The following is a 14,510-nucleotide window of genomic DNA, read 5'->3' on the forward strand; positions in this document are numbered from 1 at the left end:
GCTTTGCTAATGAATCATTATTTATTTTCTTTTGCCAGTTCACACGCTTTTTAAATACTTTTGCTTTAGCTCTAGGCATTTTCACTGCGAAAAATGAAGCACTAAATACGAAATAACTCAACAACAACTACTTTCTTATATCACACTGTTTACAAAACAGTCCCGCCACAAAGTCAAAGAGTAACTTGAGGAAACCAGAGAGAAACATTTTCGGGCAACTAGTGTATAAATAGTCGCTGGAAACCGGGATATTTGAATTCATGTCACTTTAAAGGTACTGCCAAAAAGTTCATGGTCAGCCACGAGAGACGTGTATAACTAAAGCGCAATACCCGATCTCACAAATATATAAAAATAAAATAGTTATAATTGTAGTAGAGCTATGTATGATACGTCATTTTAAAGAGGAAACATGGCAGAATATAATACGCCAATAAAAAAAAATTCGATTTTTTAACCCAAAATCCGATTCCGTATCCCCTTAAATGAGAATCAAATGCTCTGTGATTTAAGAAACTCAAAGCACATTTGCATATCTAACATAATTCATTTGGCATAAAATGAAATTTACTTTGAAAGTAATGATTTTGAACCACCATTTACAATATTTTCCCATCACTTGGTAGAATTCATTTCAATGGTTGTCAGAGAGTGCCAGAAAATGGTGTTACTGTGCATGAGCAGCTATGATGACATAGAAAACTCACAGGTTCGCATCTATATAGCATTAAGAGATATTACATTATGTTATAAATGAAACAGGACATCAGAGCATACTCTAAGAGCATCGGAATTACATAAACCACACTAAAATGCATAATTCGGCAGAAAGTGAAAATTCATATGTCCAGAGTCACAAAGAAATAGGCCCCAACCTGATATTAAGCTTTTGAATGCAGTTTTCGGGCTGCAAAGTTTCTTAGAGTACCACTATGGCATAATGCCATAAGTGCCAGAAGATCAAAATGGGTACTTGTAATTCAGCAAACAGTTGACACTAGCCAATAGTGTGGAATAAAGCACTTTTTTTCTAATAAATTTGCTCCCTCTGTGGAAAAAATTAATTAAAGAAATTAAGTCTTTAGAAAATCAACAAAAATATCTTCATTGTTATGCAAGGCAATTAATGCTTGACTGGCAAAACCTGGAAATAAAATAAAATCAGAAAACTGAAACTAATAACATATTTTAGCCTTCCATAATTGTGTGAATGTATTTTAATTCACTTGCTAGCTACTAGCCATAGAAATCTGTTTTGTTTTCAATTTTCGTGTGATGTGAGAGCTGTAAATGAAGAGGAAACAGCAAAATCACTAAACCTAAACATGGCTCACATGAAGACCATCCCCCTCCCCACTACAGCTCAGACTGCTCTATGCAGGCATGAAGCTGGCAACTTTGGCACACCAGAAAATTTTTTCGTGGTAGCTTCTAGCTGCTCGTTGCTTTTGCCGATACAGCTAACAGCCACACTTAAAGTAGCCATAAGCAGGAGCAGGTACTGCTCATAAGTGACTCAACTGCACATGTGCATGAGCCCATTGGCAACTGCTCAAACGAACCTAATGTAAAATGTTTTGACATTATGCTAATCGGAAGAAGTTTGTTGTCATGAAGTATTGCATAGGCTTCATCCTAAAGCCTTTGACATATTTTGCTGTTGGCAGACACTTGTGTTTTGTTATTAGGTATTTCCTTTGCAACATAAATTTTACTTTATTGCCCCCCCCCCCCCTGCCCCCCCCCCCCCCACCCCCGCCTTGTTTATGGTTTATTGCTGCATTGCTGCAGTATCATTGTGCAGTAGCTGGATAAAGTAAAATTCTTTGTTAGAGTATCAGTTCTTACCGGAGTTCTTACCAGTCAAAATTACAAAAACTTAATTGAAAACTAAAACAACAAAAAATTCCTGGATTTTTTCCAGAGTTTTTATTAAACAAACATATTTACTTTGCAAAGTAAAATAATATTTTAAATCTCTTTCCTAAGTTATTTTATGTAATAGCACACTGAATGTGAAGAATACTCCAGCTTCAAAGAAACTTTGAAATAATCAATCAGAACAACTCTCTGATAATCTGTCAAAATGCAGGTACTGTTGGTAGTTGGTGGGATTAATGTGGATAGAGGAATGGATGGAGCCACCATAGAGAACATCTTGACGTGATGGACTGAGGAGAGGGTGTGTTGACCTTGAGTGCAGATCATGAAGATATCATTAATGAATCTGAACCATACCAAGGGCTGGGGGTTTTAGGAGGCTGCGAAGGTTTCTTCTAGATGGCGCATAAACAAGTTTGTGTAGGAAGGTGCCAGAGGGTGCCCCTGGCTATGTCGTAGATTTTGTGTATACCTTTTCTTCAAAGGAGAAGTTGTTGTGTGTTAGGATAAAGTTAGTGAGGTGTATAAGGAATGAGATAGTGGGTCTGGAGTCTCAGAGTTATTGGGAGAGTTAGTGTTCAATAGCAGCAAGAATGTGGGATGAGGGATGCTGGTGTACAGGAAAGTGACATCAGTGAGGGTCGAAATTCTTTCAGTGGAGACTCTATAACCAGCTACAATAGTGTATCACAGATTGATGGGTTTCTTGATATTTGGAAACAGGAAGAAGATTGGTGTACTGAGGACTTGTTTTGAGGCTGTGTAAGGCTACCTTCTGCTAAAGGTTGATGTTTTTGGTACGTGACTTGGGAAAGGATGGAGAGGCCAGTTTGGAGGTAAGCAATTCCTGGAAGGTGACCAGGGGGCAGGGGTGGGGGAGAGGATCAAGGTTGGATGGTGGAATGAGCTGGGAGAGGCAGCATTAAGTGTTGGGATTATGTTAGCTTTGGTTCAAAGCGTGTCCTTCTAGATTAATGCACTTGGTCCAACGATGTTCCAATGACTTGATCCCATCTTGAAAACGGGTTTTCTCCAGGCCTGCAAAATAGTTGTCGACTCAGGCTATCAATTCTTTGTTTGAAGTGAATCTTTGTCCACCAAGAAAAATTTTCTGTTTTGGGAAAAGATGGAAGTCTGATGGAGCCACATCAGGTGAATAAGGTGGGTGTGGCAACAATTCATACCTTAATTCATGTAATTTTGCCATGGCGATGGCATATGTGTGCGGGCACATCAAGAGTTGCGGCGCCCTTCTTGCAGATAATTTTTTCATTTCTAATTCTTCAGTTAAAATGTGATACCACCTTTCAGATGACACCTGTCAAGCATGAGTAATTTCACACGCTTTCAGTTGGCGATCTTCCATGACCATTTTGTGCACTTTTACAATGATTTCCGGAGTAGTGACACATCTTGGCCAGCAACTGCACAGATCATCATCTAAGATCTCCCTACCAAATTTAAATTCAAACCACATCACTGCCACAGCTCTCTTCCAAGAACACTGATGTGGCATGTGTTTACAGGCAACAGTCCAATGAATATTACGTGAACAACTTGTGCTAGCACTGATCTCTTGTGCTGATTACAAGAACTTTTCAGACCACCATCATAAGACCCTCTCCAAACTTCAACTTTCTATCCTTAGAAGTCGGGGCTGGGTGATGATGAGTCAGTGAATCAGTCTGACCCGATTTCACCCCCTTAAGGGTTGAATTTCCAAAAACACTGAAACATGTATTTTTTATCTCTAATCGAGACACCAAACACCAATTCTCAAAGATTTAGCTTTTAAAATGCTTTTGCAATGAAATATTTTCATAAAACATTTCATGCCCTATTTCACCACCTTAGGGGTTGAAATTTCCCGAACAGTGATGTATGTATGTTTTATTCCTAACAGTGGAGCCATTTACAAATTTTCGTTTCACCCCCATAGGGATTGAACTCCCAAAAACAGTGAAACACTATCTTTTTATTTCTAACTGGGAAGCCAAATCTAAATTTTCACAGATTTAACTTTAAAAATGTTTTCATAGTAAAATATTTTCATAAAAAGTCTCATCTCCTATTTCATCCCCTGGAGGTTCACTTTCCAAAAACACTGAAACATATATTTTCTTTATTGGTAACTGAGAAGTCAGATACCAGCATTCAGAGACATACTTTAAAACTCCTTTAGTAGTTCTTTAATAATGTAATATTTTAAAAAAAAGCTTTCACCCACTATTTCAACCCCCATATGGTTAAATTTCTAAAAATGCTGGAACAAGTATTTCTTTAGTTCTGAATAGAGAAACCAAATACCAGTTTTCATAGTTTTAGCTTCAAAATTCCCTTAATTGTGACATACTTTCAAAAAGCCTTTCATCGCCTATTTTGCCCCCTGAGGAGTACAATTTTGGGTTGTCCCTTCTTAAATGATGCCTACAGTATAAGATCCACACCCTCTCTAAAACGTCAAGTTTTTATACTTACCAGTTTGGGCTGGATGATGATGAGTCAGTGAATGTCACTGACCCCATTTCAGCACCATAAGGACTGCATTTCCAAAAACAATGAAACATATTTTTTATTTCTAATTGAGAAGCCAAATTTAAAAATGCTTTCATAATATATTTTCACAAAGACTCTCATTCCCCATTTCTCCTGCTTAGGAGTGCAATTTTCAGAAACACTGGAACACGTACTTCTTTAGTTTGTAACCAAAAACTCAGATACCAATGTTGATAATGTAGCTTTAAAAGTCCTTTAGCAGTTCTTTAATAATAATATACTTTTTAAAAATGCTGAAACGTATTTCTTTATTTCTGACCAAGAAACCAAATACCAGTTTTCGTAGGTCTACCTTCAAAATTGGCATAACAGCAACATGTTTTTTTTTTTAAAAAACCTTCATCCTGTATTTCACCCGCTTAGTGATGGAATTTTGAAAAATGCTTTCTTAAAAGACACCTAGAGTATAAGCTCCACACTTTCTCCAAATTTCAAATTTCTACCCATAGCAGTTTGGGGTGGGTGATGATGAGTCAGTCAGTCAGATCATTGCCTTTTATATATAGAGATTTATTCAGTACAATGCCAGACTCTTAAAAAATTGCTATGTTTGCTGATGACACAAGTATACTGATAGAAAGCCCAAACATATCCATACCAGTTACAACCAAGAGAATAATGGGCAGGTTTACACTGGTTCTAATAAAACAGCTGACTGATAATCGTACAAAGCCTCATATTATAAAATTACCGAGCTATTAAAAGGCTGCCCAGTACTGACCTGCAAGAAGCAAAATTCCAGCATTGCTAATACACACATTTAAAAGTGAAAAACCATCCCTAGCTTTCAAAATTATTAATTGTCTCCTCAGGGAGGAAATAGGGATGTGTTGGGGAAGTATAGAAAGGCCCCAGAAGAAGAGGACCTCTTATGATGAAAAAACTTATGTGTAACAATATATTGTGTGTGCAGTTAAGAGTGACAGTGTTTTGGATTTATTGTGTTGTATAGTTGAAGAGTTGGCAGACTGCATTCTAACATTACATTGTTCTCCTTTCTTGTGAAGTGTGAAGATAATCACTGTGAGGTTGAAACCAGTAACATTGAAAGATGTTCTTGTGATTGTATCAATATCAGAATAAAAGAATATTTACTTGCAATTGAGCTTTATATGGCACTCTTTTAACAATACTGTCAGAGAACAGCGTACACAGTATTAAAATATTTTGGCTGTTTATTGCTAAGAGCTTAATCATTACACCTCCCTAAAAATATTAAAACATTTACTAAAATTACTGTCACTGAAAAGAAATATCCTGTATATTCATGTGACTTTCCAGACAAAACATCCTGCATCATTGTCATTAAGTACATGAAATATCCTGTATATTGATTTGACTTTCTGGGCAAAACATCCTGCAGCACCATCATTAAGTACATGTTATTACATTCAAAACTATATACATTGGTGTAGTCCATGATGGCAACATCACAGGTTATACTGTACTGTTTTTGAAAACTAATCTACTAACATCAACACAGATACATAAGCAATTCACAAACATGTGATTCAGATGCATTACTCATTCAAAATATTCAGTTTAAGATCCTCTACCATGTGTCTAAAAATTTAGAACTAAATGACCCTCCTCCCCCTCCCCCCTCCCCCCCCCCCCCCCCACACACACACGCACACAAATCAACGACCACCTTAATGAAAGCACCTTTTGTTATCCTGTCATTCATCATTAAAGTATGTCTCTTTCCATTTTCCATAATTAAATTTAGTTATTACATAAACCCTCACAGTAAATTATTACAATGGAAATTCAATTTTACATTAACTGATTTTATGTTTTTCATGATCCTACTCCATAAATTCATCACCACTGTGAAAAAAAACCATAAGACGAATGCTAAAAATTCCCCATTTTACGTTTCTTCCAAGTAAGGTCTACATCGATTCTACGTTCTTACTCAACGGCTCACTTGACTTCATTCCGTTTTGTTCCTATTGACATTTGATGTGACTGAAAGAGTTATAAGTGGCACAAGAGACAGACAGTTCACACCACTGATGGTGATGGAGCTAAAGGAATATTTTAGGCCATTGAGTAGAGGGTAGACATGAGAGAGGAAATGCTGATGTAATCCATGATTGACATTACCAACACAACATGCAACATTTAGCTTCATCATACAGCTACTGTTAGCTTGTGGCAGCAATGGAAAAACAGGACAGTTGACGTGAAGTTTTCCAGATGAAGCCAATACATGACAAAGTGGCCCAGCTGCCACATTTTGTTGTGTCACTTATAATTCAGTTTCATCTTTTTGTATGCATTTCCGATGTACTGTATTCAGCAATAACATCAAGAGCCAATCTTTTAAATCTAACACTTAGTCTTGAAAAATATACTTGGTCAGAATCAAGGAAATGTCAGCCATTTCCAGCTAGTGAGGTCTTATTAGCTGGCGACTTGTTATATCACCCAACAGCCAGCGCAGCAACCACACCACACTAATGTATTTGTATTTATTTATTTATCCTGTGGATCACATATTGTACAAAGTACACATGATATAGGACAAGTACATAAAAATGAGCTCAGCTTCTTGATGTGTGGAGAGGGGGAAGGGTCCTTCAATTACAGGAGTGCAGGTAGGTGTGAAAGCATTTTGTAAAATGCCAAAAATATACTTTTCGTGCAGATTGTGTATTATGGGAGGGATGTCACATGGAAATATAACAAGGGTTCTGTGACAGTACATTTTAAAGACTTTCTTCTTAAAATCAGACATGATACAGCTGCAACAACCACATACACTATACACATATATACTTTGCACCACAAACATACATCATAAAGATAGGCAGCGGGGATGGAAGGCATGAAGTGAAACTGTAGCACCTGAGCTTTCTTTTAAACTTAAATTTTAAACAGTGTACAGAAATTCACTGAGCCGACTTCTAATAAACTTGTAAAGTCAGCTGGGGAAACTCATTTTTTCACATATCTGTTTCTCTCATTGAGAAAAGAAAAACACATACCGGTACCCCACATGTTAGATTCTGACACCTTTCACCATACTTCACCATTTTTTGGTTTAATTCACCATATTCATCAGTTTTCCTTTCTCCTGGGTGAGCAAAAAGGAAAGATCTCTCAAAATCGTGTGTTTTGATGTATACTTTGTGGTCATAGCATCTAAGAAAATAGCTCAGTTCCCTTGTATGCCAATACCGATTTCATTTTTTTGATGACTTTTCACTTGCTGGTTTTTAAGAATTGGTGGAATTCATTACCACAAATTATTTTATAAACACCGTATTGTACATGTAATGTCCGTTGCTTATATAAGTTTTATACAATGTATTGGAGAGGGATATGATGTGTTCAGTGACTCATAGTATTCTTTGATCAATAATGAATGCTTTTTATTCCTTTCGGTTAATGTGTTTATCGCTGGGCGTGTTTTATGTACTGTTAAGGAAATGGAAAAAAAAAAATACTTTCCTCATGTTTAATGATAACACTGTCAAACACATTTCAGTAGAAGATGTAATCTAGAATTGTAGAATTACTGGCAATAGGCACTAATTTTCTGTTGTTAAAAATGGGAAAAAGTCAAGATTTTTTTGCACAGATATCCTTCTCTTTTTTAAAAAAAATTCCCATCAGAATCAACTCAACATTATCACTGGCCAAGCACTTACCTCTAGTTTTTTTCACAAGTGATCCGATTTGAAAATGACTCCATTGCTGCTAAAATGAGACACAACTGTATCAAATGTGCAAGTCAAACACTTTTCCAAAGGGGCTCGCCACTGTTGGATTCAATAGACTGATTTACAATGTAGTATCTGACTCACCAAGCCAGTGAATCACATAGCAGTAAGCTATATGAACAGCTGTTTTATGGAACAAGATGTTTCTCAATTTCAAGCTAGGTAATTATTGTTAAATGAATCTTTAGTTCACTAGTCACCATCTTTAAATTCAGCGTCATTGCAAGACGACCACAGTGAGTATCTATTTAATTTCTCAGCTGTGATTTGTCAAAGCCTTCATTGTCTAGTAAAATATGTTCAGTGATAAAAGAACTGCAGTCAAATGCAAAATCTGTTCCAACCATCTGAGGAATATAGCTGAAGTTGTGAAGGCTGCTTGAAGAAGTGAAATCAAGTAGTAGAATGTCCAGGATGGAATAACAACAATAAGGAAAGGAGAGACAGGTACTCATCACAAAGAAGTGTTGAGTCACAGACAGGCAAAATGGAGAAGAATACTAGTAATATTAAAGCTCAGTCAGCCCTCAGTACCAGGAGACAGTAGGCATATGTGTGCGAGTTGTTGATGTGTGAACATGTAAGAAAGTTAAAAATTTGTAGCATTCTTTTTCATTGTGTCTGTCTGTGACTTAGTGCCACCACTACGTAAGATTGTATCCTTTCCATACAGTTGGAAATATGAAATCAAATTCTACAAAGCTGATATTGATCTTTACTGCACAAGGCCTGACCACAACTTTAGAAATAATGGATGAGGGAAAATCAATAAATAAAAGAAATACTCAAGATTCCTTGGTATTCATATGATAAGAATATGAATTGGAAATCAGGTGTTGTAGATCTACACTGAAGAGCCAAAGAAACTGGTACACCTGCCTAATATAGTGTAGGACCCCCATGAGCACACAGAAGTGCGCAACATGACATGGTATTGTCTTGACTAATGTCTGAAGTAAGGCTGGAGAGAATTGACACCATGAATCCTGCAGAGCTGTCTATAAATCCATAAGAGTACGAGGGGGTGGAGATCTCTTCTGAACAGTACGACGCAAGACATCCCAGATACACTCAATAATGTTTGTGTCTGGGAAGTTTGTTTAAACTCAGAAGAGTGTTCCTAGAGGCACTCTGTGGCAATTCTGGATGTGTGGGGTGTCACATTGTCCTGCTGGAATTGCCTGAGTTTGTCGGAATGCACAATGGACATGAATGAATGCAGGTGATCATACAGAAAGCTTATGCTTGTGTCACCTGTCAGAGTCATATTTAGATGTATCGGGGGCCCCTATCACTCCAACTGCATATGACCCACACCATTACAGAGCCTCCACTAGCGTGAACAGTGCCCTGCTGACATGCAGGGTCCATGGATTCATGAGGTTGTCTCCGTACCCGTACACGTCTACCCACTCGATACAATCTGAGACAAGACTCGTCCGACCAGGCAACATGTTTCCAGTCATCAACAGTCCAATGTAGGTGTTGACAGGCCCAGGCAAGGCATAAAACTTTGTACCATGCAGTCACCAAGGGTACGCAAGTGGGCGTTTGGCTCCGAAAACCCATGTCAATGATGTTTCATTGAATGGTTCACATGCTGATACTTGCTGATGGCCCAGCATTGAAATCTGCAGCAATTTGTGGAAGGATTGCACTTCTGTCATGTTGAACAATTGTCTTCAGCTGTTGTTGGTCCCATTCTTCCAGGATCTTTTTCCAGCCACAGCGATGCTGGAGATTTGATGTTTTACCGGATTCCTGATATTCACGGTACACTCATGAAATGGTTGTAGATGAAAATCATCACTTCATCTGTACCTGGGAGATGTTGTGTCCCATTGCTCAGGCACCAGCTGTAGCACCATGTTTAAACTCACTTAAATCTTGGTAATCTGCCATTGTAGCAGTAGTAACCAATCTAACAACTGCACCAGACATTTGTTGTCTTATATAGGCATTGCCGACCACAGTGCCGTATTCTGCCTGTTTACCTATCTCTGTACCTGAATATACCTGAACCAGTTTCTTTGGTTCTTCAGTGTATAGAAACATCTAAACTCTGAAACTTTTGAACGACAGATAAAAGCAGACTTTGGACATGATAATGGCAAAAAAATTGATTTAATTTTTCCATTCTTACTCCATTCTTGCCAATGTTGTATGGTAATATGTTATGCTGCAATTCTTCATTAAGATAGAAAGTGCTCATTCCACAGAAGAATGTAATAAGGATAACATGTGGTTCCACTCTAGAACCTTTTGTAGACGGTTATTCAATCAGTTGGGCATACTGACAACATCTCCACAGCCCCTTTACTCCCTTATGCACTTTGTTGTCAACAGTCAATCTCAGTTTGGAACCAAAATCAAGATTCATAAATGTAATACTAGAATAACTTATACTATCAAAAACTCATTCTTAGTGTGGCCCAGAAAGGTGTGTTTTCAGCCATGAAAATCTTTGAACAGTTACAATACAATAAAAGAATGGTTGATATTCACCATATAATGAAAACCTGAGTCACAGAGAGGAACACCAAAAAGACTGTCGGAAAGTTAGCTTTCAGCCAACAAGGCCTTTGTCAAGAATAGAAAACATATACACATGAACACACTCATGCAAACACAACTTACACACACATGACCACATTCTTTGGCAGCTGGAGCCAGACTGGGAGCAGCAGGGCATTATGGGGGAGGCAACCAGGTGGGGGTAAGGAGAGGCTGGGTCAGGGAGAGTAAGGATAGCAGGGGGATGGCAAAGTGCTGCTGGAAGTGTGCAGGGACAAGGTGGAGAATGGGGCAGCTAGGTGCAGTCGGGAGGTTAGACAAAGGGGCGAGGGGAGGAGGGGGGTTACTGCAAAAGGAGAGAAGTAAAAAGATGGGTACATTGGTGGAAAAGAGGACTGTGTAGTGCTGGAATGGGAATAGGGAAGGGGGTAGGTGGGTAAGGACACTAACTAAGATTGAGGTGAGGAGGTTTACAGGAACATTGGATATATTGCAGGGAGGGTGTGAAGCAGTCTTTGTAATGAAGGACATTGTGTTGGGTGGCATGCTCAGCAACAGGGTGGTTGAGTTGTTTCTTGACCATAGTTTGTCAGTGGCCATTCGTGTGGACAGACAGCTTGTTGGTTGTCGTGCCTGCACAGGATGCAGCACAGTAGTGGCAGCTTAGCTTGTAGATCTCATGACTGGTTTGACTGGTAGCCCTGCCTTTGATGAGATAGGTGATGTTTGTGACAGGACTGGAGCAGGTGGTGGTGGGAGGATGTATGGGACAGGTCTTGTATGTAGCTCAATTCGGGGATATAAGCCACGAAGCTAGGGTTGGGAGCAGGGGCTATGCAGGGATTGACGAGGATGTTGTGTAGGTTCGGTGGGCAGTGGAATACCACTGTGGGAGGAGTGGGAAGGGTAATGGGTAGGACATTTTTCATTTCAGGGCACAGTAAGAGGTAGTTGAAACCCTGGTGGAGAATGTAAACCCTGTCATCTCTCCCCTTCCCTGCCCCAGCCTCTCCTTACCCCACATGGTTACCTCTCCCATAATGCCCTGCTGCTCACAGTCTGGCTCCAGCTGCCAGAGACTGTGGTCAAATGTGTGTAAGTTGTGTTTGCAAGTGTGCGAGTGTGTGTGTGTGTGTGTGTGTGTGTGTGTGTTGTCTATTTTGACACAATCAAGTTGCCATATTTTTCACTGGGAAGGTGTATCTACTTCGGTAGACTAACAACTAACACTTTCTGCATCTTTGTGAATAGCCACAAAATTATGATTGACTGAAATGACATAAAATGAAATGAAATGATTGTATAGCATTGATGCTACCGACTTGTGAGTCTTTTGAGTTGACACCACATTAGGCAAATGATGACAAATTGATGATGAGGACAACACTACACCCAGCCTCTAAGCAGAGAAAATCTCAGTCAGCTAGGAATCGAACCCAGTCCCACTGCATGGCGGTCAGACATGCTGACCAGTCAGCTAAGGGAGAGGACTAATAATTGATTAACCAGCTAAGTAACTGTGTTTTGTGGGGCTTAATTGTCCAGTGAATTAATATATTTCTCCTCATTTTTACCTATGATGTTCTGTGGCCCATTTTGAAATATAATCCCTTTTTTCTTTTATGCAGAGCTTGTCATTTACACTGACAACTAATATTAATTTTAGGGACAATGTCAGCCACGATGCTTCTTCCCTAGATTTGGTAGACAGTGCATCAGTTATGCATAGCTAATAGGGATTATTGCTGTAAGTAACCACAGAGAAATGAGAAAAATGGTAATGTATTTCCAGCACAAAACATGAAACAATTGCACATCCTTCCAAATTGATTTGAGTTTTGCTGATATTCTGTTGTGCAGTTTTTGATTTCTTCAGAGCTTTATGTCTAAAAAAGACTGCTTACACTATGCTTGCCCATCCTCTTCTGGAATATTGCTGTGCAGTGTGGGATCCCCATTATGTAGGATTGACAGAGGACATAAAAAAAATTTCAAAAAACAGCTGGTTGTTTTGTGTAATCGTGAAACAGGGTAGCAGCTGCTACAGATATGATATGTGAATCATTCAAAAAGGTGTTTTTCATTGCAGCAGGATCTCGTTGTGGGATTTCAGTCACCAACATTCTCCTGAGAGTGTGAAAATATTTTGGTGGAATGGTAGAGAAATATCTTGAAGATGATTCAGTGAACACTCTCCCAGGCACCTAACTGTGAATCACAGATTAATCATGTAGATCTAGATCATGTGGATGTAGATGAATGTTGATATAATAGATCCTTAGTGACAATTTTGACAACTGGTCCATTTTCAAATGACTGCTTCCAAGAAATGGTAATTAATGAGTGCCTTTTGCTATCCCACATATTATGCAGATTTTTAATATGAGCCTAATCTTGTTTACTGTGCAGCCAGTGTCGCAGCAGTGCCAACGACTCCAGCTGCCCCTGCTCCCGGACAGTCACGGTCAGCAAGCGAACCTGAGCGTGAGCGGTCCGTGTTCCGTTTTCCCAAATCACAGACAGATGGAGCACTCAGCTCAGTGCTTCTTGTGCAGGAAAGCAATCTGAGTTCTGATGATTTCCACGAAGCGCTGTTCCTGCTCGAACCAAAGGAGTCCTGCAAGCGCCGCAAGAAGTCGAAAAAGGAACGCCACAAAGAAGCCAGCTCTGCACTGTGAGATACAACATCTACGTTGGTGCCTCGTTCTGAACTAACTTCTCGGCATGTGGATGCATATACATTGATCCTCTTGTATTGTGCTTACATGTGTGTAGATCATGGCACTCAAATGTGGAGCTTTTTCTATTACTTTCTCTTGGAACTTTTGCCTGAGAGATACCAAGTCTCTCAGTCAGATCTCTTAAGGTGCGGGGACAATTCCTGGTGTTGAAAAGTCTGTAGTTGGAAATGATAGTTGCAGATCATCTGTGGACTCGACAGGCAGTTCTTGTGTGGCGGTCAAAAATTAATCTGTTTTGTGCAATAAACTGTGATGCAATCTTGTTTATGAGTTGTGTTTTATAAATCACTGGGATGCTATTAGTACGATGTAATGACTGTGTGGTTAGAGAATGTTCATTCTTTACTGTAAACTAACACTGGAATTGTTATTGTAAAGGGATTCTGAATTCTTTTATGTGGAGTGGATCAATTTCTGAGACTGCTTTTTTAGCACTCTCTTTCAGACAAATTTTTGTTAAGAACAAAATGATAACCAAACAATTTTTTGACATTTATGCATATTTAGTGATAACATGTTCCTTTGATTTTTCAAGAATGGTGTAACAAGTTTTCAACATTTGTAAAAAATTGAACCAACAGCTTTTCTGTTACTGGAATCACAGAAAAGGTTTTGAAACATTTGTCTGTGTGTATGCAACGCTGATTCTTACAATTTGCATGTAATTAAAATAATCCTCAAACATTCCATGGTACAATACTTTGTAAATGCAATTAAAACCGTTTTTACACTGTGTAGAATGTTTTCTGTATATGTAATTACATATTATTTCGGATACACAATAAGACCACAATTACATTGAAATCAGCTATATAGCATAAACAGTCACTGTTATTTATGATATTTATGTCCTAATACTGACTGTTCTGAGTTTATCTGAATACTTTTTTAGATGGTACTAGAACACTGTTGTCAACAATTTCCTGAGCTTGTGATATGTCCTAAAGTTTAATATGTAAACATGCAGACAATACTAAAGAAACAAGTGGAGCAGACTAGAAGTTAAGGTTGACAGTAGAGAATAGTATTTACAGAAAAACAGTATAGTAAATACTAATTCTCTTAAGATGATTGATTGTCATAGTTC

At 38.6% G+C, this 14,510-nt stretch overlaps 1 protein-coding gene across 1 annotated transcript in view; it reads left to right on the forward strand.

Moving 5' to 3' along the window:
• LOC126416252 (ankyrin repeat and IBR domain-containing protein 1-like) overlaps positions 1–14,169 on the forward strand; it is a 567,140-nt gene extending 552,971 nt beyond the window's left edge. Inside the window, exon 21 of the mRNA XM_050083876.1 lies at positions 13,092–14,169. Within this exon, the coding sequence (XP_049939833.1) occupies positions 13,092–13,360 (269 nt within the window). The 3' untranslated portion in view covers positions 13,361–14,169. The remainder of the gene's footprint in view (positions 1–13,091) is intronic.
• The last annotated feature ends 341 nt before the right edge of the window (positions 14,170–14,510 follow it).

The sequence above is a fragment of the Schistocerca serialis genome, chromosome 8, assembly GCF_023864345.2.
Source record: "Schistocerca serialis cubense isolate TAMUIC-IGC-003099 chromosome 8, iqSchSeri2.2, whole genome shotgun sequence".
Lineage (NCBI taxonomy): Eukaryota > Metazoa > Arthropoda > Insecta > Orthoptera > Acrididae > Schistocerca > Schistocerca serialis.